At 43.5% G+C, this 24252-nt stretch overlaps 1 protein-coding gene across 11 annotated transcripts in view; it reads right to left on the bottom strand.

Annotated features, from left to right (window-relative positions):
* GPAM (glycerol-3-phosphate acyltransferase, mitochondrial) overlaps positions 1-24252 on the bottom strand; it is a 138088-nt gene that overhangs the window by 10617 nt on the left and 103219 nt on the right. For 4 of the 11 annotated variants that reach the window (XR_011382262.2, XM_089313988.1, XM_008270504.5 and 1 more), the window contains 14 exons: positions 22509-22639; positions 21241-21363; positions 18378-18451; positions 15729-15842; positions 13886-14032; positions 13111-13207; positions 12378-12514; positions 9089-9188; positions 8249-8461; positions 5397-5510; positions 4993-5078; positions 3779-3894; positions 1469-1539; positions 288-552 (listed from right to left, as the gene is read on the bottom strand). Coding sequence is in view for 7 of the 11 variants with exons in the window: in XM_089313988.1 (XP_089170114.1) it covers positions 288-552; positions 1469-1539; positions 3779-3894; positions 4993-5078; positions 5397-5510; positions 8249-8461; positions 9089-9188; positions 12378-12514; positions 13111-13207; positions 13886-14032; positions 15729-15842; positions 18378-18451; positions 21241-21363; positions 22509-22610 (1759 nt within the window). In the remaining 4 variants the exon portion in view is untranslated. Of the gene's footprint in view, positions 1-287; positions 553-1468; positions 1540-3778; positions 3895-4992; positions 5079-5396; positions 5511-8248; positions 8462-9088; positions 9189-12377; positions 12515-13110; positions 13208-13885; positions 14033-15728; positions 15843-18377; positions 18452-21240; positions 21364-22508; positions 22640-23411; positions 23697-24252 lie in introns of all 11 variants that reach the window. The other 7 variants (XR_016221536.1, XM_008270506.4, XR_016221537.1 and 4 more) reach the window with 4 other exon arrangements.

Raw genomic sequence — 24252 nt, 5'->3', positions numbered from 1 at the left:
CTGCCCTGCCTATGTTTCACCTCAACTAAGTTTTCAGCTCCCGCATAGCAAGGCATAGCAAGGCATAGCAAGGCACAACAAGGCATTGTCTCTCAGGAAGTGTAACACTAGGCAACAGTAACCCATTAACTATTCCTTGTAGATGTAACTAGTGACAAAGCAGATTGCATTTCCGTCAGAAAGCTAAAAATATAGCAATGTGTTCCATCCATGGAGGCACTACCATCCAAAGTGAAGTAGCCACCACTATGGGCTGCCACCCTTGTATTCTCCAGGGCCCGATGTACCTATGATGGCCTCCATGATAAAAACATGGAGGACGCCGTTGCTGTAGAAGTTGAGCTCAAAGACGGAGGGGATAGTTGTGCTGGGAGTGATAAAGAACTCATCGTTCCTGCTGGTGGGGGTGATGGCGACACAATTTCCCAGCAGCTGGATGGCATGCATGACGACGTCTTCGGAATTTCCTGAGAACCCCAGGTCAAAATCACGGGCCAGAACTTCCTCCTTCATCACAAAGAAGTCTTCCACCAACGTGGAGAGATCAATTCCCTGAAGAAGAGACACGAGTGATCTGCGACAGCAGAGCACCTATTTCCTCAAGGCCGAGAGGCCAGAATCCCAAGGATTTTCTTCTTGCCTTGGTTTCCTGCAGCTCGCTGTTGGCACTTACAGAAACAGGGCCTGAGCACTCATGCAGAACAAGCCAGAAAACATCTTACAAGGCTGGTCCTACCAGAATGTCAAAATATTCCACACTCCAAAGACCACTCAAGCCAGGACACATGACATGAGCATGGAAGACCAAAAGAGGGGAAAAGACAGCTCACAGCAAGAAGTGCTAGGTTTTAGCAAGATATTCCTGTATTTTAAATATTTATCTGACAAATATTTACTCGGTGCCTACAAATACTGGCACTATGTTTGGTGTTGAGAACATGACTATGCACCAGATATGGTGTCCCCCATCACATACATTAGACAAGTGGATTGTGGGAGGGTAGACAACGGGTTCTAAAACATACACCAATCACTTAGAAATGGGTTCCTCGTGGGGAACCTGGCGCTATACCAATCGTAGAGGACCTGCTTCTGGGTCAGGGTTTCGTATGTAGCAGAGCAGCTCCCTCACTGCGATCTATTGAAAGTCAGCCCTCGACACAAGGGTTAAAAAAAAAAAAAAAAAAAAAAGAAAGAAAGAAATGGGTTCCTATCACGACACATACCTCAAGTCAGAAATATACTTTATTTACATTAATCAAAGAATGTCTTATTACTATATTTATAAAGCAGTCGCATTTGTTTTTCATGCAGATTCTCTCCTCCATCAGACCTACAAGCTCCTCTGAGCAGGGTCCTTAGCTTATTTTGTGGTTTATCTCACAGTACTAATCAGGAGGGGCCAAACTGCTCCCTGAATAAGTCTTGAACAGCCAGCACTGAACTTCAGGGGACACTGTAGACGTACCTGCCTGTGTCGGTAGAGCAGCAGGCAGGCCACGATGTGGGTGGACATGATGGCACAGGACTTGCTAGCAGCTGCAAGGCAAACACACAGCTTTATTTGCATGTTCTCTTAATACAGCTCACACTTCTAAGCTAGTTACTTGAAACACAGTATAATAACTATAGAATTCCTTTGCCACAGTTCCCAAAACCTAGATTCACCAAAAGGCAGTGATAACATCACAGAGCTCCGGTCTAATGGAACCTCATCAGAGATCACGGTTCATTATGTCACAGTCTAAGACTGGTCCACCTTCACTCCGGGCTGAGATTAACAGAACGAACATCCAAGAGACACCTTCATTAAAAAACCAGCATCCAAAGAGGGAGGCTGTTCTGGGAATGTGCTCCAGGCTACCCATTTTCGTGTGTCTGAACTTGTTCCTGTCTGCAGCTGATACCTGCAACACTGCCTCACTCTTCTAGTAGCTACTCATCCCATTAAAATGAAGGTGTAAAAGTCAGAAAAAAGGCAGATCTGAAGTCAGCCAAGTCTGGGCTCAAATCCTAATCTCTACACTAATTAATTTCATGACTTGGGCAAATGACTTAAATTTCTGAGGTTTGGTTTCCTCATGGGTACAATGAAAACACCAGCCAGCTCAGTGAGCTGAGAGGGAAATGATGGCCTGGCACAAAGCTTCTAGGACTAGGTGCTCAATATATTTGCAGTTCCTCTTTCCAACCTGGCCCAGAGGTAAGGAAAGACGGGGAAAAACATATTTAAGAATGATGGTAGGGCATAATGCAACACTTTGAATTCACAGAAAATGATAATCGTAGAAATCAAGTATGAGCTCATCCATGGAATAATCGGAATTAAAGGTATCGTTTGTGACTTTACTGAGAGATGACAATGAATCCATGAAAACTGCACTCTTTTTTCTTTTTTTAACTTATTTGACAGGTAGAGTTATAGACAGTGAGAGAGAGACAGAGAGAAAGGTCTCCGTTCCGTTGGTTCACTCCCCAGATGACCACTACAGCCAATCCGAAGCTAGGAGCCACATGCTTCTTCCTGGTCTCCCATGCGGGTGCAGGGCCCAAGGACTTGGACCATCCTCCACTGCCCTCCCAGGCCACAGTACAGAGATGGACTGGAAGAGGAGCAATCGGGACTAGAACCTGGCACCCATATGGATGCCAGTGCTGCAGGCGGAGGATTAACCAAGTGAGCCACAGCACCGGCCCGAAAACTGCACTCTTAACTGAAGTTGTCTTCAGCGTACTAAAAAAAATCCAGGACTGTATTTATAACCATTAAAAGGAAATGTTATATTTAGTTTCTTAAAGCATTTGTGTTATAAGTGGAACACACTTATAAAACTGTATAAAATGTTTTTGGAGACCAGGGAGCAATGATGCTGGTTATTTAAGTACTTGCTACCTGTTTCATCTTTTGACAATCAGGAAGTATTATTTTTCACATCCAGATTTTAGGCCGGGGAGAGACACAAACAGATGTGATAGGAAAGAATCTTCCAGTCTAGAGGCAGGAGGGAGAGGGAGCAGCCAGAGCAGAAGCAGCAAGAAGAGGGAAGGAAGCCCACACCACAGCATGGCAGGAAGTGGGAAATCTGACCACGACCGGGGCCCAGGGGCCTGGAAGAGACCCCCATCCCCTGCAGCTGACCGCCAAGGGACCACGGTGCTGCCTCAGCATCTTACAGCAACCTCTCCCACAGGACACACGGCTGCGACTTGGAACTCAATGAAGGTTAGCCTTGCATTCAACCCCACTTGGCGCTGGGCCTCTCCCACTTGAGTCATTTGTGTACGACTACTTCACTAAGAACAGAAGCTCTTGGCGTGCAGAACCACTCATATCCAATCTGCAGTCCCAACAGCTAAAACAAAGCTTTACCCATAAGAGCCACTCAATATTTGCTGAATAAAAGCACTCCTGGCGTCAAAGGAGAAAGGAATATGCAACTGTAAATCTAGATATTGTAGCACAAATTAGCTCAAAACACATCTTCATTAGCAAAAGAGGCCATGAGGCATTTTGATAATAATAGTTTACAAAACACAAGAAACACAAGAATATTGGCACCTTCTAATGAGCAGAAACCAGGTAAGATATTTTATGAATATCCTCTCAAATCCTCACAATATCCCCTTCTGTCTAATATCCTAAGTATCACCACTGGGGAATATTGGTAATAGAACTGGGCGTGGAAAGCAACCTCAGCGGATTCCAAAAGCTGTGTGGGGTGGACTGCACCGCTCTGCCCACGAGCTGTGAGATCACAGGATGGGGTCCTCCACTCACTGAACAGAATGTGCTCGGCCAGATTTGCAATCAGCCTCCTGCGGAAGGACTCATCGGCGACGTTTCTGGACTCACTCACGGACCCATCGACACCTTCATCGGCAGCATCGTTGGGTCTGAAAAGGTTTTGGAAATTAGCCTTGAACAATTCCACTCTATTACACAGTAAATCATGTGGGATTAATCCACAAAGGTATGAGGTACTGCCAATTAGGAGATTTTAAATCTGAACAATAAATAAATTATTCCTATAGACTGTTCTCCTCCATAACATACTTTATTATGCTTGAAACACTCTCCTGGCCAAATTATGCTCTTTAGTTGTGAATAAATTAACTGTTGGTGTATCACTTCCAAAATCTACAGGCAGAAAGAATGCATAAAGGATGATGCCTCCTTTTATAGCACATCCAAAATGTCACCACTTTCATGGAGCCGGCATTGTGGCCCAGGAGGTGGGACCCATTGCCTATGACCCCAGCATCCCATATGTCAGTGCCAGTTCCCAGTCTGGCAGCTCTACCTCTGATCCAGCTTCATGCTAATGCAACTGTAAAAGCAGCATATGAGGCCCTAAGTGCTTGACCCCTGCCACCCCTGTGGGACGCCTAGATGGAGTTCTAGCAATCAGCCTGGGCCAGCCCTGGCCATTGCAGCCATCTAGGGAATGAACCACCAGATCGAAGACCTCTCTCTCTCATTCTCTCTCTCTCTCTCTCTCTGTATATGTGTGTCTTTCTCTCCCTTTTTCTTTCACTCTGCCTTTCAAATATATCTTTAAAAAAAAAAGTTAACATTTCCACACATTAAAAGAAAAGCTTCATATTGAACTTCTCTAGATGATGATTCAATTTGAATTATGGAAAATTCAAATAGCAAAACTCTTTTATGTTCCATTTATGTACAATTTGTATAACCTAAGCTACCACCAAAAATAATTCAACTCAAACACTCAGAAGCATAAATCAAATAAGAACTCCTACATGAGCCATAAAAATGATAAAGATTTCACATGTGAATAGTGAAAAGTTTCCAAACTCATACAAAAACAGATCATTTCAATATCCTTGATCAAATCAAGAGAAAAGTTACTCCCATGAGGAAGGGAATGAGAAGATGCATATTCTTCATAAAGTTAACCACGCTTTGGTGCAGTGAAACAATAATAAGATATTTGATAGCTTAGTTGGTATAAAAATTTCTGCAAATCTTACCTGGAAGGAAGTATAGCTGGTAGCAGGGCTTGTTCCAGAGAAAGTGGAGCCGTCACAGGTTTCAGACTTTGGCTTTCTAAATACTCCTGGAAAAACAATATATAACATGATCAGTACTCTCACTGTCTGTTGCTAAATATGACATTCAAGAACTGAACACATAAAGAATAGAATGATGCTTAAACAAAATTACTGAAGCCTCCATAACATACATTATTATGCTTAAAACACTCGCCCCGGTCTAGAGCCGTGTGTTGGTGGGAGACTCAGGGAGCCCCACTTTGGGCTCAGGCCTCTTTGGCAGGGCAGGAAACAGAGGCCCCAAGTCACACAAAGAGGTGGCGCTTGAGCCACCTGACTGCAGGCTGAGTTTGGGATGCAGCTGCATGCCTGCAAACACTCACCTTTAAGGAAAACGGCTGTGCAAAATCCACACGGACGTAGCCGTAGTTTTTCCGTAACATCCTAATGACACCTCTGGCTACACTCCAAAGGCTCTCGTTCTTCTTAGGTTTGCCCTAAATACCAACGTGAAAAAAATAACAGTGACAAACAAAGCTAACATACACAAACACTCTGCTATCCAAGAATAATTTTTTTCCAATTTTATTAATTTTGAGAGGCAGAGAGACAGAGACAGAGAGAGAGATCTCCCATCCACTGGTTTATTCCCAGTACCCACAGCAGTGGGGATTCAGCAAGGCAAAGCCAGGAGCTGGGAATTCAATCAGGTCTCCCACATGAAGACTAGGAACCCAAGGACTGGAAGACCTCATCTCTGTCTCCTAGGGTACCCATTAGCAGGAAACTGGAATCAAGAACCAAGTTGGGCCTGAAACCCAGACACACTGATATAGGATGTGTCCCAAGCACCATCTTACACCACCATGCCAATGGCCCACCCCCTAACTTTTTTTTAATGAAAACTGGGGGTTCATTGAGAAAAAGACAAGAGTGAATGAAAGGGGAAAAGAAGTGTTAGTAACTGAGGCTGTCAGGCAATGTCCAGTATTCAGAGATGCTAGGAAATGTAACGTCATTATGAGCGGTAATTCAGTCAAGATGCATGTGGCACTAGTGCATCAGTATAATGTTCACATAATTTTAAAAAATGCAACTGTAACTGGTGAACAGCCTGGAAAACTGTTCTGCAGTTCTCAGACAAAAACAAGATGTCAAATGGGTCCCTTATCTGAGATCTGATCATCAACATAAAGCAACTAATTCAACGCCAAATCCAAGCTCACAGTGGACTTTGCGTGAATTACCCATCCCAGAAACGTGACTGAGCACTGGTTATGCTACACATGCAGCATGATGACAGGCTACAGAATGGACACAAGGTCTCAGACATGACCTCATGAGACAGGATGGACTGGGTATACAAGACCAATCCTCCAACAGAAGAGAGTGCCAGCTGGCGCCGCGGCTCACTAGGCTAATCCTCCGCCTTGTGGCACCGGCACACCGGGTTCTAGTCCTGGTGGGATGCCGGATTCTGTCCCGGTTGCCCCTCTTCCAGGCCAGCTCTCTGCTGTGGCCAGGGAGTGCAGTGGAGGATGGCCCAAGTGCTTGGGCCCTGCACCCCATGGGAGACCAAGAGAAGCACCTGGCTCCTGGCTTCGGATCAGCGCAGTGCGCCGGCTGCAGCGCACTGGCTGCGGCAGCCATTGGAGGGTGAACCAACGGCAAAAGGAAGACTTTCTGTCTCTCTCACTGTCCACTCTGCCTGTCAAAAATAAATAAATAAATAAAAAATAAAAAAAAAAAAAGAGGAGAATGCCTGCAGAAAACAGCCCTCATCCATCACATCCATCACTTGGGTTTTAAAGGCTCTCGTTGTCAGAGCAGGTGTTTAGCCTAGTGGTTAAGGGACCTGCATCCCACATGGGAGTACCTGGGTTCAATTCCTGCTCTGGCTCCTGACTCCAGCTTCCTTTAATGCAGATACTGGGGACAACATTGATAGCTCAACTTAACTGGATTCCTGAGACCTGGATTGTGCTCCTGGCTCCCAGCTTCAGTTCTGGCCCTGCCTCAGCCATTGTAAGCATCTGGGGAGTAAACCAGAGGATGGGACCTCCATCTGTGTCTCTGTTTCTGTTTCTCTACCTTCCCGCATAACTATCTATACTCCTCAAATAATTTTTTTAAGTTTCCAATTGTTATGTATTCTTGAACTTGTGACACATTTTAACAGTAAGCTTCAAACAAGTATCTTGCCCAAGACTTCCTCTTAAATAAGAACAGAACTAAATTTCACTAGAAGTCTCATGCTGCTGGTAAGTGGTAAGTTGGTAAGACCATTTTGGTAAAGCGTTCGACAGTGTTTACTAAAGCTGAGCGCACATATACTTTGTGACTCGCTAGTTCCACTCCTAGGCACATACCAACAAAATGTGGTATGTGGCCATTAAGAGAGAAACACGTCCCACTGCTCATGGCCAAACTTGTTTTCAAACAGCATGAAAAACAGATTGAGACATACTCAAGCACTGGAATACTGTGCTGCTGCAGAGTAAGTGAACCACAACCACACATAACAACATGGGTGACAGCTCAAAAAAATCTCCTTGAGCAAAGGAAATCGGACACAGAGAGACCATACTGCACATATCCCATTTATAGAAAGTTCAAAAATTGGCAAAATGAGTCCAATAAGTGGCTCTCTATGAGGGACTGCTGATAGAAGCAGAGAGGTTTGCTAGGCTCCTAGGACTATTGCTTCATCTGGGTGCTGGTTACACAGGGACCATCACACCGTAACCACTCAAGCTCCATGCAAGAGATCTGCATGCTCCTGTTACTACTATACATCCATCCAAAGTTTACTGGAAAAAAAACACTGCCACTTTAAAAATTACTCTAGCGGCTGTAATGATATAACCCACCAGTTCTTCAGGTTTCACTCAAAATTTGCACAGAAATAATAAGCTCTGGGGAGAAAGACTCAAGGATAATCCCCACAATAGACACGGAAACTCAGGAGCAAGCGTTCCTTCATTCCCAGCCCCATGACCGAGGCTGGCATGGATTAATCCAATCACACCGCTCTCTCCAGGCACAGGGAAAACCAGCAGAGCACTGAGCACCTCACCGTGCCCACCGACCACATCCCATGCAGCGCTTTCAAACTAGACGCTACCAAAACCAGCAAGCCTTAGTGGATTCTAAAAGCAAATGCAAACTACAAAAGCTAAATTGAAACCTAAGGCTGGAAGAGAGAAGCGGACTTCCGCGTAGGCAGTGCCCTTACCAGTTGTTCCCCGTTGTAATGACCTTCAATGATGCGATCGTAGGAGATCCCCACAGGGATTATCAGGATATCTGGGATGGTATTGGTAGACAGAGTGTCAACCACAACTGACAGAAGTCCTGCCCGAGCACAGGATGTTTTTCCACTCCGGGAGCGTGTGCCTTCCAGAAAAATCTCCAGGAACTGCTGCTGGCGGAGTAGTTCTACTATATGCTGGGAGACAAGGAGAAAGTGAAATACGAATTTGAACCAGAAACAAGACTGTCCAAACTAAAATGAGCTCTGGGAAATTAAATCTTAAAACCCTGTTCACTATGGACAGAATATTTTCTCTTCACCCATAACTGCAAAGCATCTTGTCCTACACTATGTTTTGATAAAAAAAAAAAAAAAAAAAACCTCATGGGATCTGGCACTGTGGTGTGGCAGGTGAGGCCATGCCTGCAGTGCCAGCATCCCATGTGGACACTGGTTCAAGACCCGGCTGCTCCACTTCTGATCCAGCTCTCTGTTGTGGCCTGGGAAGGCAGTAGAAGATGGCCCAAGTCCTTAGGCTCCTGAACCCAAGCCAGGGACCTGGAGGAGGCTCCTGGCTTTGAACCAGTGCAGCTCCAGCAGTTGAGGCCAACTGGGGAGTAAACCAGCAGATGAAAGACCTCTCTTTCTCTCTCTATGTAACTCTGACTTTCAAATAAATCAATAAATCTTTCAAAAAAAAAAAAAAAAAAAACTCATGACTCATGAAACAGTCACTTAGAAATCTCAACTCCACTGAGTCTCCGTTTCCTTCCATTGTGACAACCAACACGATGGCCATGAGGTTGTAGGGACCATACGTACCCCGTGCAGCAGGGCTCTGTAAAGGATATCTTTCCGTCCGTCTGGTGTTTCATCTAGCCTCCGGCGTATGAAAAAACCCCCGAGCTTATGGATCAAAGTACTAGAAATTCAAGAATGCATGAATTATTCACAAAGAAAAATGTAAAAAGGATGCTCAAATTCCAAGGTACTCCAAAACATCTGTCATTCGAATACAAACCATATGTGTCATTTGAGATGCTGACAGTGAAAACACAGATATTTTTCCATTTTCCACACTATTGAACTATTTTACCCATTTACATTATTCATAAGCTTTTGGAAAATGGCTGCACATAAATAAGTTCTATTTCATCTCTGCCAAGTCAAAAGGAATTGGCATGATGTACTACCCCACAGGGATGACGATACAGATTCCAAAAGGATTAGGAGACACTTCTAGATTTTAAAACCCTGGAGTGTCAAGACACCAGCTCTTAGACCAGCTGAAGAGTGTCCCCAGCATGTGTACCACAAAATGAACATGCTACAAAAGCTCCTTGGAGGAAATCTTCCCAAAGAATTGCTTAGAGAAGGCCCCTGTGAAATAAGGATGATCCTGTCAAACTGAAACCAAGAATAACCATCTTTCCAGACCACAAACTCAAAATCTGCTTCATCCACCCAAACACAGCAATAAATTAATTCTTTTCACAACCCCATGTCTCTTTTTACAACACTGATGAATTTTTATTTGAGATTGAGATTTTCTAAGTCAACTTTAACAAACTCACAACCTCTTCCTATTCTTTTCAAATACAGGGATATTAACATAAAGCTTAATTTACAATTTTGGTTTCCTCTACAGTCAGTTTAAGGAAACCTCAGTAAGACATGCACAAAACTTAAGAGCACTCTGTCAGTAAAATGCTGCAGAATAAATTCACAGTGCATGAGAGGCACCATCCACAAAAATAGCACACCCTGAGAAGTGGAGAGTGTGTGGACCAGAAAGGAAGCTCCTGAACAGGCCAGGTACCTACAGCGGGCTGTGTCTGAAGGAAAGGAGCTATGCAATCACTGCACAGAGTTCACAGGAGAGAACCTGGATCACGGGAAGATGCTGGTATTTACTATGCACTTCCAAGAGATCCTAGCCGTGGGGAGAATGAGTAATGGGGTATTCTGATGACGAGGGGCCAGCTTCTCCAGAGCCTCTGCTCTTCACCCCAGAGCACTGCTCCTCACTTGAAGTCTACCAGCGACTTACTGATGAATCTGTAATTCAGCTTCCCAGGCTCCCTGAAGAGGTTTCTTAGGAAGAGGTGACTTGGAGAGTAAACAAAGATATTCTAACCCCTAGAAAGCACTTCTACCCTGTAGATTCATATCACATTGTAGTATCACGATACTCCATTAGATTCTGCGCTATTTGAAGGCAGGTATGATGTGTATTTTCCATTCTTATCTAAATCACAGTTGGATAAGTATCATTGACTATGGTGGCAGCATTGTGGCACAGCAGGTAAAGCCACCACCTGCAATGCTAGCATCCCATATGGGTGCTGGTTCGAGACCCAGCTGCTCCACTTCTGATCCAGTTCTCTGTATATGGCCTGGGAAAGCAGCAAGGACTGCCCAAGTGTTTGGGCCCCTGCACCCATGTGGGAGACCTGGAAGAAGCTCTGGGCTCCTGGCTTTGGCTTCGCTCAACCCTGGCTGTTGTGGCCATTTGGGAAGTGAACCAGCAGATGGAAGATCTCTCTCACTGTGTCTCTCCCTCTTGCTCTGTAACTATGCCTTCCAAATAAATAAATAAATCTTAAAGAAAAAAAAAATCACTGACTGCACAAATGGTTTCCCTGAAGCTGGCTGGCACACACTCTGAAATCCTACAGAACCCTGAGCCAAGAGATTTGCGAGGAGCTTCTTGGATTGTGAGGCTGGGGGCCAGTCTTTGCAAAGGTGATGAGCGCCACCCTGTGAGGCCTACCTGAATAACCTGCCAGCCCACTGCCCTCTCAATCTCTCTCCAGATTCATGCTGCTTATTGCCTCTCTATTTGAAGATCTGACCTTAAAGGTGACTTTTGCTTTTAAGTCTGAAATGTCAGTTTCCAAAGCCAACTCAACCTACTTCTCACCAACCCCTTGTTGGGGATCAGATCCACTACTTACCCTGTTTCCTATACGGTGAGCATCTGGGTGTCTTCCCTACACCTCTCCCCATCTTGTGAGCCTCACAAGACTAGCACTGCATCTTACAAGTTCAACTTATCAAACACATTTCAAATCTACAACCTCCTCTCCAATAGTATTACTATACTTTTAACTGAAGACCTATACTCTTGAGGAACAGTGATTTTTCTACTTACTACTTAGTGAATTCTTTATGTAATAGAGTATTAAGCTTGTGATTATAAAGAAAATTCCAAGTGTGTCATTGCAAAAATTAAAAGAAAAATAATAAAAGAAGCAAGAGGGAGGGTAGGATGGGAAGTATCACTATATTCTTAAAACTGTACTATGAAATACATGAGATTTGCTCCTTTTATATAAATTTTTGAAAGGAAAAAAAAAAGACCTCATTAGCCTTTTCCTGGACTTCTGTAACAGAATCAGAATTAATCCAGCATCTTCTGAAATGATCATTCATAATGGAAATCTGAACCTGTCATTTCTCAAGCACAGGGCAGACTAAACTCTTGGCTTAGCAAGTGCTTTGTTCTGCTGCTCCCCACCAATGTAGCAACCCCTGTGACCTCTGACCCTTCCCAATGCTCTCCACATTGTGACTGCCTAACTTCCCCCCACTTCCTAACCATACTGCGCTCCTGAAGCTGTGCCTTTGCCCTATTTCCTCTGAATGGAATGCGCTGCATTTTCCTGAAAACTGCTAAGAACCCTTCATGTTATAGCGTGGTTTTTACTTGCTTCTAGCTCTAGGAAAGGTGAGACGGTTACTCTGAATATCCTTTATACCACCACCACCACACCCCTCACCCTCATCATGCCTCCCTCCTGCCAAGCTTAGTAATTTGCTATCTTTCCTTTCCAAATGCCTTTTATCCACTTGATAGATACTCATCATGCCCATACAGTTCACAAACTCATAGTTTACCAAGAATTCCACATAAAATACATAGATAAGGATGATAGTCTTAATGCTCTTCTTACTTTCCAAATTGTATACAATAAACACTCATTGCTTTTATAACAAAAGAAAAAAAGGCTAACAGTAATAGCATGTATCAAAGGGTGTATATTAAAAAAACAAAAATTCAAAGCACAATCTTTCTCATACCTTAAATTTCAAAATAAGCTGATCTTACCTGAAGATTGGAATGTTGAGATTATTGCCCGAGGCAATGTATGGTGCTTTGATGTTATGGCAGAAGAGGATGAAAGTGAGCAGCAGATAGTCAATATGGGATCTATGGACCGGCAGAAATATAAGCGGCAAATTCGTCTAGCAAAGAGAAGAGCACCAAACTTAAAATTCCAGTGTAAAGTTCAATCACGCTTTGCAACTGTCTGTTTGGTTTGAATCACTCAGACTGCTAGCCCATCGGTTACTAACGCTTTAAAAAACACAGTATTATGAATTCATTTCAATGTAATACTTATCTACCTAAAGACAAGAACTCTAACAACAAAAGTGAGTGGAGGAAGGAGAAGGGTGACCGAGAGTTCAAGCCGATCCCATGCCTCCCCTGAGGGGCAGCCCTGACTGTGTGAGACTCTGGACTCAGCCTGGTCTGCTTTGGAATCCTGGTGACTTGGGACCATTTCTCCATCTGTCTGCACCTCTATTTCATTACCAATAAAGTGGAGATTGTTCTACTTGATTTTCAAGGTTGTTACAAGGTAACTTACACCAGGAATCCTGCCTGAGGCCTTCCTTATCTCACTCCTCCTCCCCAAGTACACACTGCAAAAGGGGGAGCCTCCCCAGCTGGCCGAAATGCACAACAGTGTGTGTACAAGAGAACATCTGCGGAAGAACTCTCAAAACCACGCTGCAGACGTGGGGGAACGGAAAGGCAGGTTCACAGAAATTCTTGCCTCAGTCGCAGCTTTCACCATCTCCAGCTGGCCCTTGTGAATCTGAATGTTCCAGAAGAAGCTGTTGAACAGTTTTAGCAGCACCCACCCAGTCAGTCTGGAAGGAAATAAAAACAAGAGAACAGTATGATACACATATAATGCAGGCTTATGTGTATATGTAAATACAAGTAGTTAACTTGTGTCTACTGAAGCTTCTGAGCTTAACCCAAGAGTACCTGTAGACGACTTCGTGTGTGTGTGTGTGTGTGTGCACACATGTATAGGTAAATGACTTGTGTGTGTACACGCATGGGCATATCTCAATTGTGGAATCACACAGCTAACCTTATATAGTGACTCATATATGCCACACACAGAAGTATCTACTTCTGATGGACTCACACTTCACTCAGGTAACACTTCATACGTCAGAAGTGAACGTCCAGGCAAACATCTAGGGAACAGAATGACCCTTCTGGTGCACACAGGCCAGTCCTTTCAAGACAGGGACACGTGAAACCTGACTCACAGCAGTCTAGGAGGACAAACGTTAGCAGGAAGCCAGTGGCTGCTACCAACCAGCAGAGCCTGAAGCACCTCAAAGCCTACCCCAGGGCTACTGCACATGGGTGCTGAATAATAACAGAAGGAAGATCGGAACTTAACATCGAGTACATCAACACAAGTGTGGAACAGAGGGCGTCGTGCTAGGAGAAGGCAGTCCAGTGAGTCGGTCCTGCTTGCTCAAGACAGGAAGGTGCTTGCCAACCATCTTGTGCCTCACTTTTAATACCTGATCATCCCGGGCGAGACAGTGGCAACCATTTCTTGAAGAATCTTTTTGGCCTTCTTTTTCACCTTATTGACGGCTTTTGATTGCTGCTGGGCAGAACCGTCAGGGTTTAATTCAGCAGCCACTTCTGCAATTGCTTCTTGTACTCTGATTTGAACACAGAAAGACAAAGGAACTGGCTTTACACTACATTTTGTATTCAGCATTTTCTAAACGGCACTGTAAGTCACAACACAAAATGTACGTTCTCTTTAATACGTGGTAACACGAGAGAATAAACTCAAGCTGGAAGCACTTTTTCTGGCTGTCCATGAAATATCCAGAGATGCGAACTGATTTGGGAGCATTCCTAAATCAATGGCTCTCTGAGGCATCTGGAAGGTAGACTGAAGAATTTGACCCAATTCACTGGGGGACAACTCCATGCATTTAAACTTTCTGGCTGTGATGGGAGAGTCACAAAGAGGAATTCCACAAAGGAAAAAAAGATTATTCCTTTAGTCATATAATTCAGAAGCATTCAAACATCCACTGCCAAAGTAATTTATGATTTCTCTTTCTAAAGACCTAAATTACTATTGATGTATATCACGACCCCATTAAAACTATATGCAAATCTCTCTGGAAAGGATCAAAGGGGGACATAAATATTTATCATGCTTTCATTTTTTCCCAAATCAATCCAGTAATTTAAAAAATGGTTCAAGATAAAAATAGCACAAAGCAATAAGCAGTGAGGAAAAATGCAAATTTTATTATGCTTTTGTTATCGTTCATTAACTTAGGAGAGAAACCTAAGTAGGGTTTAACCACTTTTAACACTGCAGTTAGCACTCAAAACTGGATGGAATGAAACATACTTGCAGATTTGACTAGAAAATAGAATACATAATAATCCAATAGAGCTTCAAGTTTTCTCCCACTAGTGCTACTAATTTTAGACTAATGAAGTCTGGCAAAACTCCACATGGTCCTCTAATTCACTAATATGAAAAGACTCATTCCATAGGACAGGGGTACACCCAAGTGTACTCCCTGAGTGATGTTTCCCACATTCTGGCCAGGAATCTTTTCACAAGGAATTGACGCTTTAATTGTTACATTTCCATTATCAACTATTCACTTGTTCTTTCAATAAACATTTCTTGAGTACCTACTATGCACCCCCTCCCAGCACTGTTCAAGCCTTAACAACTACCCACCTACAAAAAACCCTTGTGTATTCAAAGCAGCCTTTCAATTCGTCCTCATCTCCCTCTCCCCAATGAAGCAAATCTCTGAAGCGGGCCCCAGCAATGAGACAGAACAGAACAACTCCTGCTCAGGAGTATCTATTGCAGCATCCCATCTGGGCTAAAGTCAGTTGCTGTCCCCAGCAAGCAAGCGCCTCTGAGAGCAAGGTCAGAATCTTACCAAGATTGTTATGATGACTTGCTAGCACCAGAGTATGTACGGGGGCACTCAGTAACTATCTGACAGACAGCAAAGCCACATCCCTTGTGGCTATAAAATAGGAAGTGCAGTGTCTCCAACATTGGTATCACAGAAAACTGGAAATATGTGCATCTCTAAACCTTCCTTTCATGTGGGATTAGAAACCCATCCAATTGCTAATCCATAAAACAAGTCTGTGACTCCCACATGGCACTGTTCACCAAAACCATCTGTTCTGCCCTTCTGCAGTTTCCTTCAGAGCTTAACATTTAATGTTTGGGAATACAAACCCTTCTTGAAATAGCGTTCCCGAGACACCGCGGATTAACAGAGGGGATTACTGGCCCACCCCCACTCCTGCCACCCCCTCCTGCCTCTCCCCACCTTGGCAACCGTGCTCCCGCCTTACCTAGTACTGTTCAGCACATTCTCGCTCACGTTGGTGGCAAACATGCCGTTGTGGACATCTCGCTCTTGAACAAAAAGAACATAGGAAAGCCGTCTTGCCAGCCATCCTCGGTGCCTGCAACGTGAAGGTGAGTTAGCAGGGAAGAGAAAGGTCTGAAACCAGTGGCTTCATCTATGCAGTGGCTTCCTCCTGTGAAAACAAAGCCTGATGGCGTCTGCTCCCAAGACCCAGAGGATCTCCTACAGCAGCCAATTCTCTTTAGGAGTACAGGATGCTGGGCAGCCCACTTTAGTCAGTTTTTCTCCTGTTCTCAGCTACAACGGAAACTTGGAAACTTTGCTAAATAATAACCCTTCTACAGTAACAAAAGAACAAAAATGTCTTACTTTGTTAATGCCATTAAGAAGGCAACTATGTTAAATGTTGTATTATATGTAGGATATACATAACATACATGTATCATATATGTGTGTGTGAGCATGCATGCACACGGAGTCATCCCTTAGCATCTGAAGGGACTGATTCCAGAACTCCCACAGGCAACAAAATGTGGGGGTGCTCACGCCTCTTATGTAAACTGGTACAGTAGCAGCATGTAATCTACTGCACAGCCTCCTACACACTTTAATTGTCTCTGGATTACATGTAAGACCTCTTACAAGGTAAACTGACTTAATCGTTGTTGTAATATGCTTTTTAGGAAATAATAAAAATCAAAATTATACATTTTCAGTTCAGGTACAATTCTTTTTCCCAAAAATATTTGATCTACTGTTGGTCAAATCCATAGATGTGGAACCAAGGAACAAGGAGCACTAACTGTATACAGATAAGCTATGCAGCTTACAATCATAGCTATGGGCCATAAAAAGATAAATTTGAAAATATTCTTAGCTAATATTAAGCCAGCTCTTAGCTACTCCTTTATTATCACAGTACCTCTTTCAAGGCAATCACTGGCTTTCCAGTTGAATCCATAAGGATGCTCAGTTGAGAGAGTCAAGTAGAACAGGCCAATGAACTGAATATCTGGATTCTGGATTCATGAAGCCCCTTTGCTTAGGCTGTTTCTTTAAAATGTTTTATTTTATATTTTATTTTAATGCAAACCCACAGTCACCTTACCTAAGAGATAGGGCGTGGTCCCAGCAGTGACAGTGACGTGTGGTGTTTACATGGGGGGATGGGGAGACTGATGTTGTAACCAGAATGCCAAACCTTCCTTAGGTAACCACTTGACATCATTTCTAATGATTATATAATGCTTTGCTACTATTTCCTTTTAATGACAGAGACAGGGGAAGAGTTTAAGCATAAGTTCACTCACTCTGAAAGGATCCAGAAGGCCCTGCCCTGAGGAACGTAACTCGAGAAAGCACTGTGCACGAACCACTTGCTCCTCCATCTCTCCTTCCTGCCCCCTTTGCCTCAATCGCTTGAAAATGTGTCCCATTATGTTACAGGTTCCCCCTAAACTCTTCAGTGAATGTTTTCAGAGCTACTACTGTAATATACAAAGTCTACGCTCCCTATGAAACCCCTTTGCGGCTGACTAGAAGCATTGTACATGTCAATATAGCAAATGTTATCTTTCCTAATTGCTTCCTAGGGCAACAAGAGCAACTTTTGGCTTTACTCATAAAATGTCTAGTTATGTAAAGAATAAAAGGCTTTCTCTTTTCTTAGGATTTTAATCATGTCAACCATGAGTAAAAAAGACAATAACAATAAAAAAAAAAAAAAAAAAAAAAAAACCTCAATGAACCACACAGCCCCTCCCTGTTTTAAATTTAGAGAGAGAGGGAAAAGAATAGCCTGGCAGTAGGAAACAATACATCCCTTGACTTTGACTGCAGTTCTATTAAAAAAAAAAAAATGAAAACTTTAGTACATGCAGAATTATGCTTGTGTGTGACCTCATTATCCATTATGAATACTAACATCAGAAAGCCTTCAAATTTAGGTATGCAACTTCTTGGGTCAATTTTTCATACAATTGCACCCCGGTTACCTACCGCAGGCATCTACTTCTGGAACTGGGAGCCTGTCTGGCCACTGCTTCTCTTGCATCAATGACACTAACACAACCTGCCAACCCTCCTTCCTTAGCCATTGGCCTGGATGCCTATCAAACAAAGGCCCCTTACTCTCACTGCAATGCTTACTAGCCCATCCCCATATGCCTGGAACTTGTAAGAATTCTAAGAAAAGTATTAGACAAATAATAAGTCAAAGAAAGTTTCCTTAATAGCAGAAAATATCTACTAAAACCCTATAGATGGGGCAGATTTTAGGCACTTGGACATTTTTGAATAATAAAATAGCCATATCAGACTACAAGACATCCAAACCTATACTAGTCATCAAATATTTCTTACATTTGGCACCCTTTATATGCAAAACCATTATATGGATAAAGTACCATCCGTAACATCTGCACTATCACAGACTTAAGTCTAGCACTGGTGACAGTAAGAAGTTTCTGTCGTATCTGTACTGCTTCTAATCTTTAGATTAAAACTCTCATGTCAGACGCCCATGCTCTATTAACTCTCAAAAACCATAAAGAGATCCACCTTTAAGTGTATCAATTGGCTATCATGAATTTTTTTTTGACATTTATTAGAAGTGTAAGAAGTTTCTTTTTACCTTGTGTGAGTTTCATTGATATAAATAACATTCCGCAAACCCAAAGACGGGATACTGGGGTTGAAAAACTTTTCCTATACAAAACAAAATAAACGGAAACATAAATACACAACTGGATGGTGGCCAAGAGCTCAGATTAAGAATTCTTGATGACTCTGAAAATTCAAGCACGATGTAAAGACATAGCCCCAAAACTCTGTGTGATGAAGATCAGCTATGCCTTACTGAAAAGAACTTTCAGGTCACAAACTCCAAATTAATCCTTAAAACCAAAGGAAACCCTGTCTCGCTCTCCATGCCCCACAAGGCTATCACCAAATTAAAACTACAGGTAGCATGAAACACTGAGAGAGTTCCCAGAATACAGCAATACTGTGCTAAGTAAGCACCATGCAGCTATTGTTAGATCACTAAATCTCTCAATAATCCTCACACATAAGAATTGTGAGAAAATGGAGACTGGTGAGGGTTTAGGAGTCAGTCTCAGAATCTGCTCCAAAGAGCATGGTCTTTCTCTCCCTGTATAATGACTGCCCACTTAATGAGAAAATGTGCAGCCTCAAGCCACCCTCTTTGTAGGTAGCCTCGAAAGATAATCCAGAGAGCCGTGCTGAAAAGATCAAGTCTACAGCTTTACCAGTCTGGGCTGAAAGAGAAATGTTCCACAAATAAAGGACCAAAAAGCATTGCCTACCCTCAAAAAAGATGTAAAACATATAGAAGTGAAATCTTTTTTCAGAAAAGAAAAATAATATTTCAGCCAAATAAAAAAATCACTACCAACATATTTTCAAACAATTTTTTTTTAAAAGAACATGCCATGGGAGAAATTTAAGACCAAGTTCAGTTCCATCAGGTTCTGCATGTAGGCAAAATATCATTATGTGATATCATCTATCCCCACTCCAAACCATCACCACTACCAATAATTTCTTATACTCTCTTCCAACTTAAGAATACACTGTAACATTACATTTAAGATACTGTTTTGGCTTGATATTGTAGCTAAAGTATTGTTTTGAGATAAGAGACCAGATCAAAAAGGAAAAGCCACACAGCCTTCTGTTTACATCTTTATTTCTTTTGGCCTGTTCTGAGCTGGCCTACTCCCAGTCCAGAACTTTCCATATCTTTCAATTCCACCAAATTCTTGCAGTAAGGCACCTGTGGTTTCAAAGAAGCAATATTTATGACAAAGCACCTTTAAGCAGACCTGAACAGTTCGTGGAAATAGCTCGGGCTCCACACAAATCTATCTCGGGTTAGTAAATCACTTTATTTTAGACTCAGAATTCTACTTCCTGCCAAGACAACCCAAATAGAAAATTCACACAGCACAGTTACCTATTCACACAGGTTATAAGGAACCTCTATAAATGGCAGATCTCCTACATCCTAACAACTGGCTCACCCCTCACAGAGCTTAACATCAAGAAAAATATTTTAAAAAATGAATCAGCTGGGTTGGCACTGTGGCATAGCAGGTAGAGCTGCTGCCTGTGGTGCCAGCATCCTATCTGGGCACGAGTTCATGTCCCAACTGCTCCTCTTCCAATCCAGCTCTCTGTTATGGCCTAGGACAGCAGCAGAAGAGGGCCCAAGTCCTTGGGCCCCTGCACCCATGTGGGAGACCCGGAAGAATCTCCTGGCTCTTGGCTTCAGATCAGCTCAGTTTAGCTGTTGCAGCCATTTGGGGAGTGAACCAGCAGATGGAAGACCTCTCTCTGTCTCTCCCTCTCTCTGTAACTCTACCTCTCAAATAAATAAATCCATATAAAAAAAATGCATCAGCTATTTCAGGACACAGCCACATGAACCTATGTTTCTGTGCTAATGTGGCCCACGCCAGCTGCCCTAAGCAGCACCTCTCACCCAGTCGAGTCTTCTAAACCACTGCACTGGACAGTGGAAGACACTGCATAGCTTCGTTTTATATCAAAATACAAACAAACCTACCCACGTTCTTTCGTCAACTTTCCCCCTAACGTTTTAGTGACTTTTCTTCAATATCGCAGCAACAGACAACCCGGGAACAGAAATGTGACACAAGCTAAGAGCGAAGTCACAGCTTTAACTCTTCTTCCGTCCCACTGTCTTCCTCCCATCAGTCTAGGATTCGAACGTTAAGTGCCGATGTCCAGCATCTGGGGTGGGCATTGTGGTGCAGCAGATCAAGCTGCTGCTTGGAAGGCCTGCATTCCACAGTGGAGTGCCGGCTGCAGTCCCAGGGCCTCTGTTTCCAACTGCGCATTGCTGATAACGCATCTTGGAAGGCAGCAGAAGGTGACGCAAGTGCCTGGGTCCCTGTCACCCACACGGGAGACCCAGATGGCTTCCAGGCTCTTTGCCTTAGGCTGGTCCAGCCCTGACTGTTCTGGGCATTTGGGAAGTGAACCAGCAGATGAATGATCGATCTCTCTCTCTCTCTCTCTCTCTCTCTCTATCCTTCCTTCCTCTCTTCTGCTCTCTCTCCCTCCCTCTCAGGCTCTGCCTTTTAAGTAGACAAAAATAAATATTTTTTTAAATATGAGGGTTTACAGATATAAAACAATAAAATTCAACATCTAGAAGTTACATGAAGGTTCCCAGTAACTCTCTAGAAGAGAAACTGAAAATAAGATCTATTCTAAAAAAAATCACACTAAAACTACAAAAGAATCAGAATATTATCAAGTATTGATTATGAGACTAATATTTGTTGAATAAAACAACAGAAAGAAAAATCAAATCAACACTTTTACGGGGGATACTGGCTAAATTTATAAATGTGGGTCTCAGAAAATATGAACTCACACAAAGTGAGAACCCTGGGTCACATATTTCACCCTGGGCACTAAAGATCCCCACGCAGCACCATGCTTACCCAGCTCTGGGGGGTGCAGGAATAGCAACATCTTCCGACAAACGGCCTCTTGCGGCTCATCAGGCTTTCTTTCCATTTTAAGGTTGCAGATCTGAAGACGGTAGGTCTGAAACCATATTCACCCTAATAAATATTAAGCAAGAAAAACTGCCTAAGTGGCAAGAAAATGATACTTGTCCATTTGATCTCTACAAGGAAGACATTTCTATAGTGGAGAATTCTGCGGACGTGTTTGTCTTCGGTGGTACAACCACGTCTGTTTCACAGGGTGGGTTTTCCCTGGCCAGCCACCTCCACGATCAACACTCAGACACAAGCTTGGGACATAAACAAGAAGTCAATGCCTGAGAACAGCAATCACTAATAACAACCGCAGCACAAGCAAGGCGGAGTTCAAAGCCTAGTGAGTTGTGGAAGTCAAATGGGCTTCTACAGAGGAAGAATTTCCGAATCCTGGACCCCAAGGCTGACGGTTAACCTTTTCTCCTTTCAAGCCACTCCCACAACAGAACTACAAAGACCTTAGGTGGTAAGAAGTTGTCACGCTACAGCTAAAAATATTTAACTTTGTATGAAAACAAAGTACACTCATGTAACATTCCTGTATCTTTTCAAGAAATTTTAAAAGCTGGACTTTAAATTATATTATAGTTGTAGTGTTCAATTAGGGTCAAACCCGGATCTTCTGCTCTAACAATTTTTCTTCTGATTTTGATCGAAGTAGTTGTTCAAATCTCACAGAAATAACAATCTCAAAGTAAGCAAAGAAAAAATATTTACATAAAGCAGAGAGTGTTTGAGATAAGATTTAAAACATGTCATGTTCTGCTGAAATAAGGAAAACAAGACAAGCAAAGCCATGTCCTTTGTAATGGATCCACACTAGAGTTTTCTGTTTGAAGCTCACGTCCATTAGAAAATCTGTGCTTATTAAATACAACTATGGGAAGTACATGATGAGAGAAAGGAAAAAAGGAAATTCCGCCCAAAACAACAACGAGGGTTTCTTGTTTCCCATGCAAGAGTTCTGCTTTTTGACATAATCACTGCACTTACATTTTCCACCAGATTGCTTTTTTCCCAATTAATGCTAATACCAAAAAATTTTAAATATTGTGAGACTTCATAAACACACGCAACACTTGGGAGACTTCTTCCACAGCTGTCAACCTACATTACGCCCACTGCTGCCAACCTCTCCACCCCCGCCAGCAACACTGAAACGGACAGTCTCGGCTGAATTCTTTTAATTCTTATCTGACACTTACCCACTCCTCACTGGCGTGCTTGCATCGACCAAGGCTGTAGTCCGAGGAATTCGGAAGATAAGAAACATCTATTGTGCCAAGGGTCAGTGCAGATTCATCCATGTCACAAAGTGTAACTCCCAAATCATGTGCTATAAAAAATATATACATGTATCAGGCCGATGAAGAACCCAGACAGTAAATATCAGAACTCAAAATCCTGACTTCTCTATTATTTTGCTCTATAATAGGATAGCAATTGAACTAACTGTATACTTTACCATATTAAGTCATAATGTAAAAACAGGCTTTATGTGTTTAGATAAACTCAAACTGCCCTTATTCAAAAAATAAAAATGAGCATTTGTATCAGAAATCTCCCTGAATATATAAGGATATACTTGTATCCTTAGATCTCCTGAAAAAAAAAAATTCCTATGAAAAGTTATTTGCAAACGTGAGAGTTTGTTTCAGATAGGCAAAAAAGGCTTATTTCATTTTTGTTAATAACTGAATAGTTTGAAGGAGGATGAAGACATGTGTCTATTTAATTAAACATTTGTATGCCCACAAATGACAATTTTTTTAAGATACTGGGAATTTTCCCTCATACATATTTATGCAAGGCAAAATACCGAAAAGCGAATAGAGTACTTCTAAAGTTTCCCACTGAAACTGATTTAAGCTTGATTTTCTCATGATACCTTAAAAGAAACAATGTTTGCACTCTCAACTACAAAGACGGAAAAGAAAAACACATTATTACGCAACATGAGTTTTATCCACTTGCACCTTTTTCCAGGAGCCTTTCCTACTCTGAGGGAAGAGTGCACTCCCAGAATACACGGAAATTACCCTAAAATACAAACGCTTCTTAACAGAATCGCCATCCTCAAATTATTTTAGCTTTTGGCCCTTTCTCACTTGGCTTTCAAGGACTGCTTTCAAATCGGAGCGGCCGGGGGCAGGGCGCTCCTGTGGGGCTATCCTGATGTCTGCACAACCCCCGCAGGCGCCAGCCTCTGCCCGCTGACACGGGTCCTCCACCACGCAGCACCCGTAGCAATGGGACAGTAACCGAGGGCAGCGAAGAGCGAGGCGATGCACCTGGCGGGAAGGGCGTTCCTCCGAATTCTAAAGCAAAGATTCAGCACCCGGCTCTCCGCTCCGGGTGGAGGACGGCCATTCAACACGGGGAGCCGCTGCCGCCTGGGAAAGAGGAGACCAAAGGGAGACTCGCGCCAATAGGAAGTCCGCGCTGTGCTCCTCCTCCCTCCGCGCAGGGTTTACCCAAGGTCAAGGGGTGGGGGGAACCCCATCCCGCAGGCTCCACGTGGGCCGAGAGGAGCGGACCGCGAGCTCCGACAGGGGCAGAGGCAGGGGCCGCTCTGAAGTCTAAATCCTCCACCGTGTGAACTGTGCCTCGGCTTCCCCGTCTGGAAAATGGGCACACGACTGATCTCACCTCCTGGATGGGCGCGGGGACTGACCGAGGGGTACAAGGCGTCCAGCGCAGCGCGGAACACGCAGTGAGCGCCCAGTGCAACCCACGGCGGCCGCTGTCACCGGATTATCCCCAGCACCAGCTGCTCTGAGAGCCCCCGCGGCACGAACCGGCCGGCAGCGCCCTCGCCCCTTCGGGCGCTGGGGGCACTGCGTCCACAGGACACCCCCTCCTCCGCAGGGGAACCCATCCCGCCGCCTGGTCTCCCCGGAGAGAGAACAAGGCTGGCTCCCACGCCAGCACGAGCCCGGCCCATTTCTC

The sequence above is a fragment of the Oryctolagus cuniculus genome, chromosome 15 (assembly GCF_051225735.1).
Source record: "Oryctolagus cuniculus isolate XC-2025 breed Fujian yellow rabbit chromosome 15, ASM5122573v1, whole genome shotgun sequence".
NCBI lineage: Eukaryota > Metazoa > Chordata > Mammalia > Lagomorpha > Leporidae > Oryctolagus > Oryctolagus cuniculus.
Note: the sequence above shows the minus strand (reverse complement) of the source record. Positions and strands in the feature narration are given on the sequence as shown.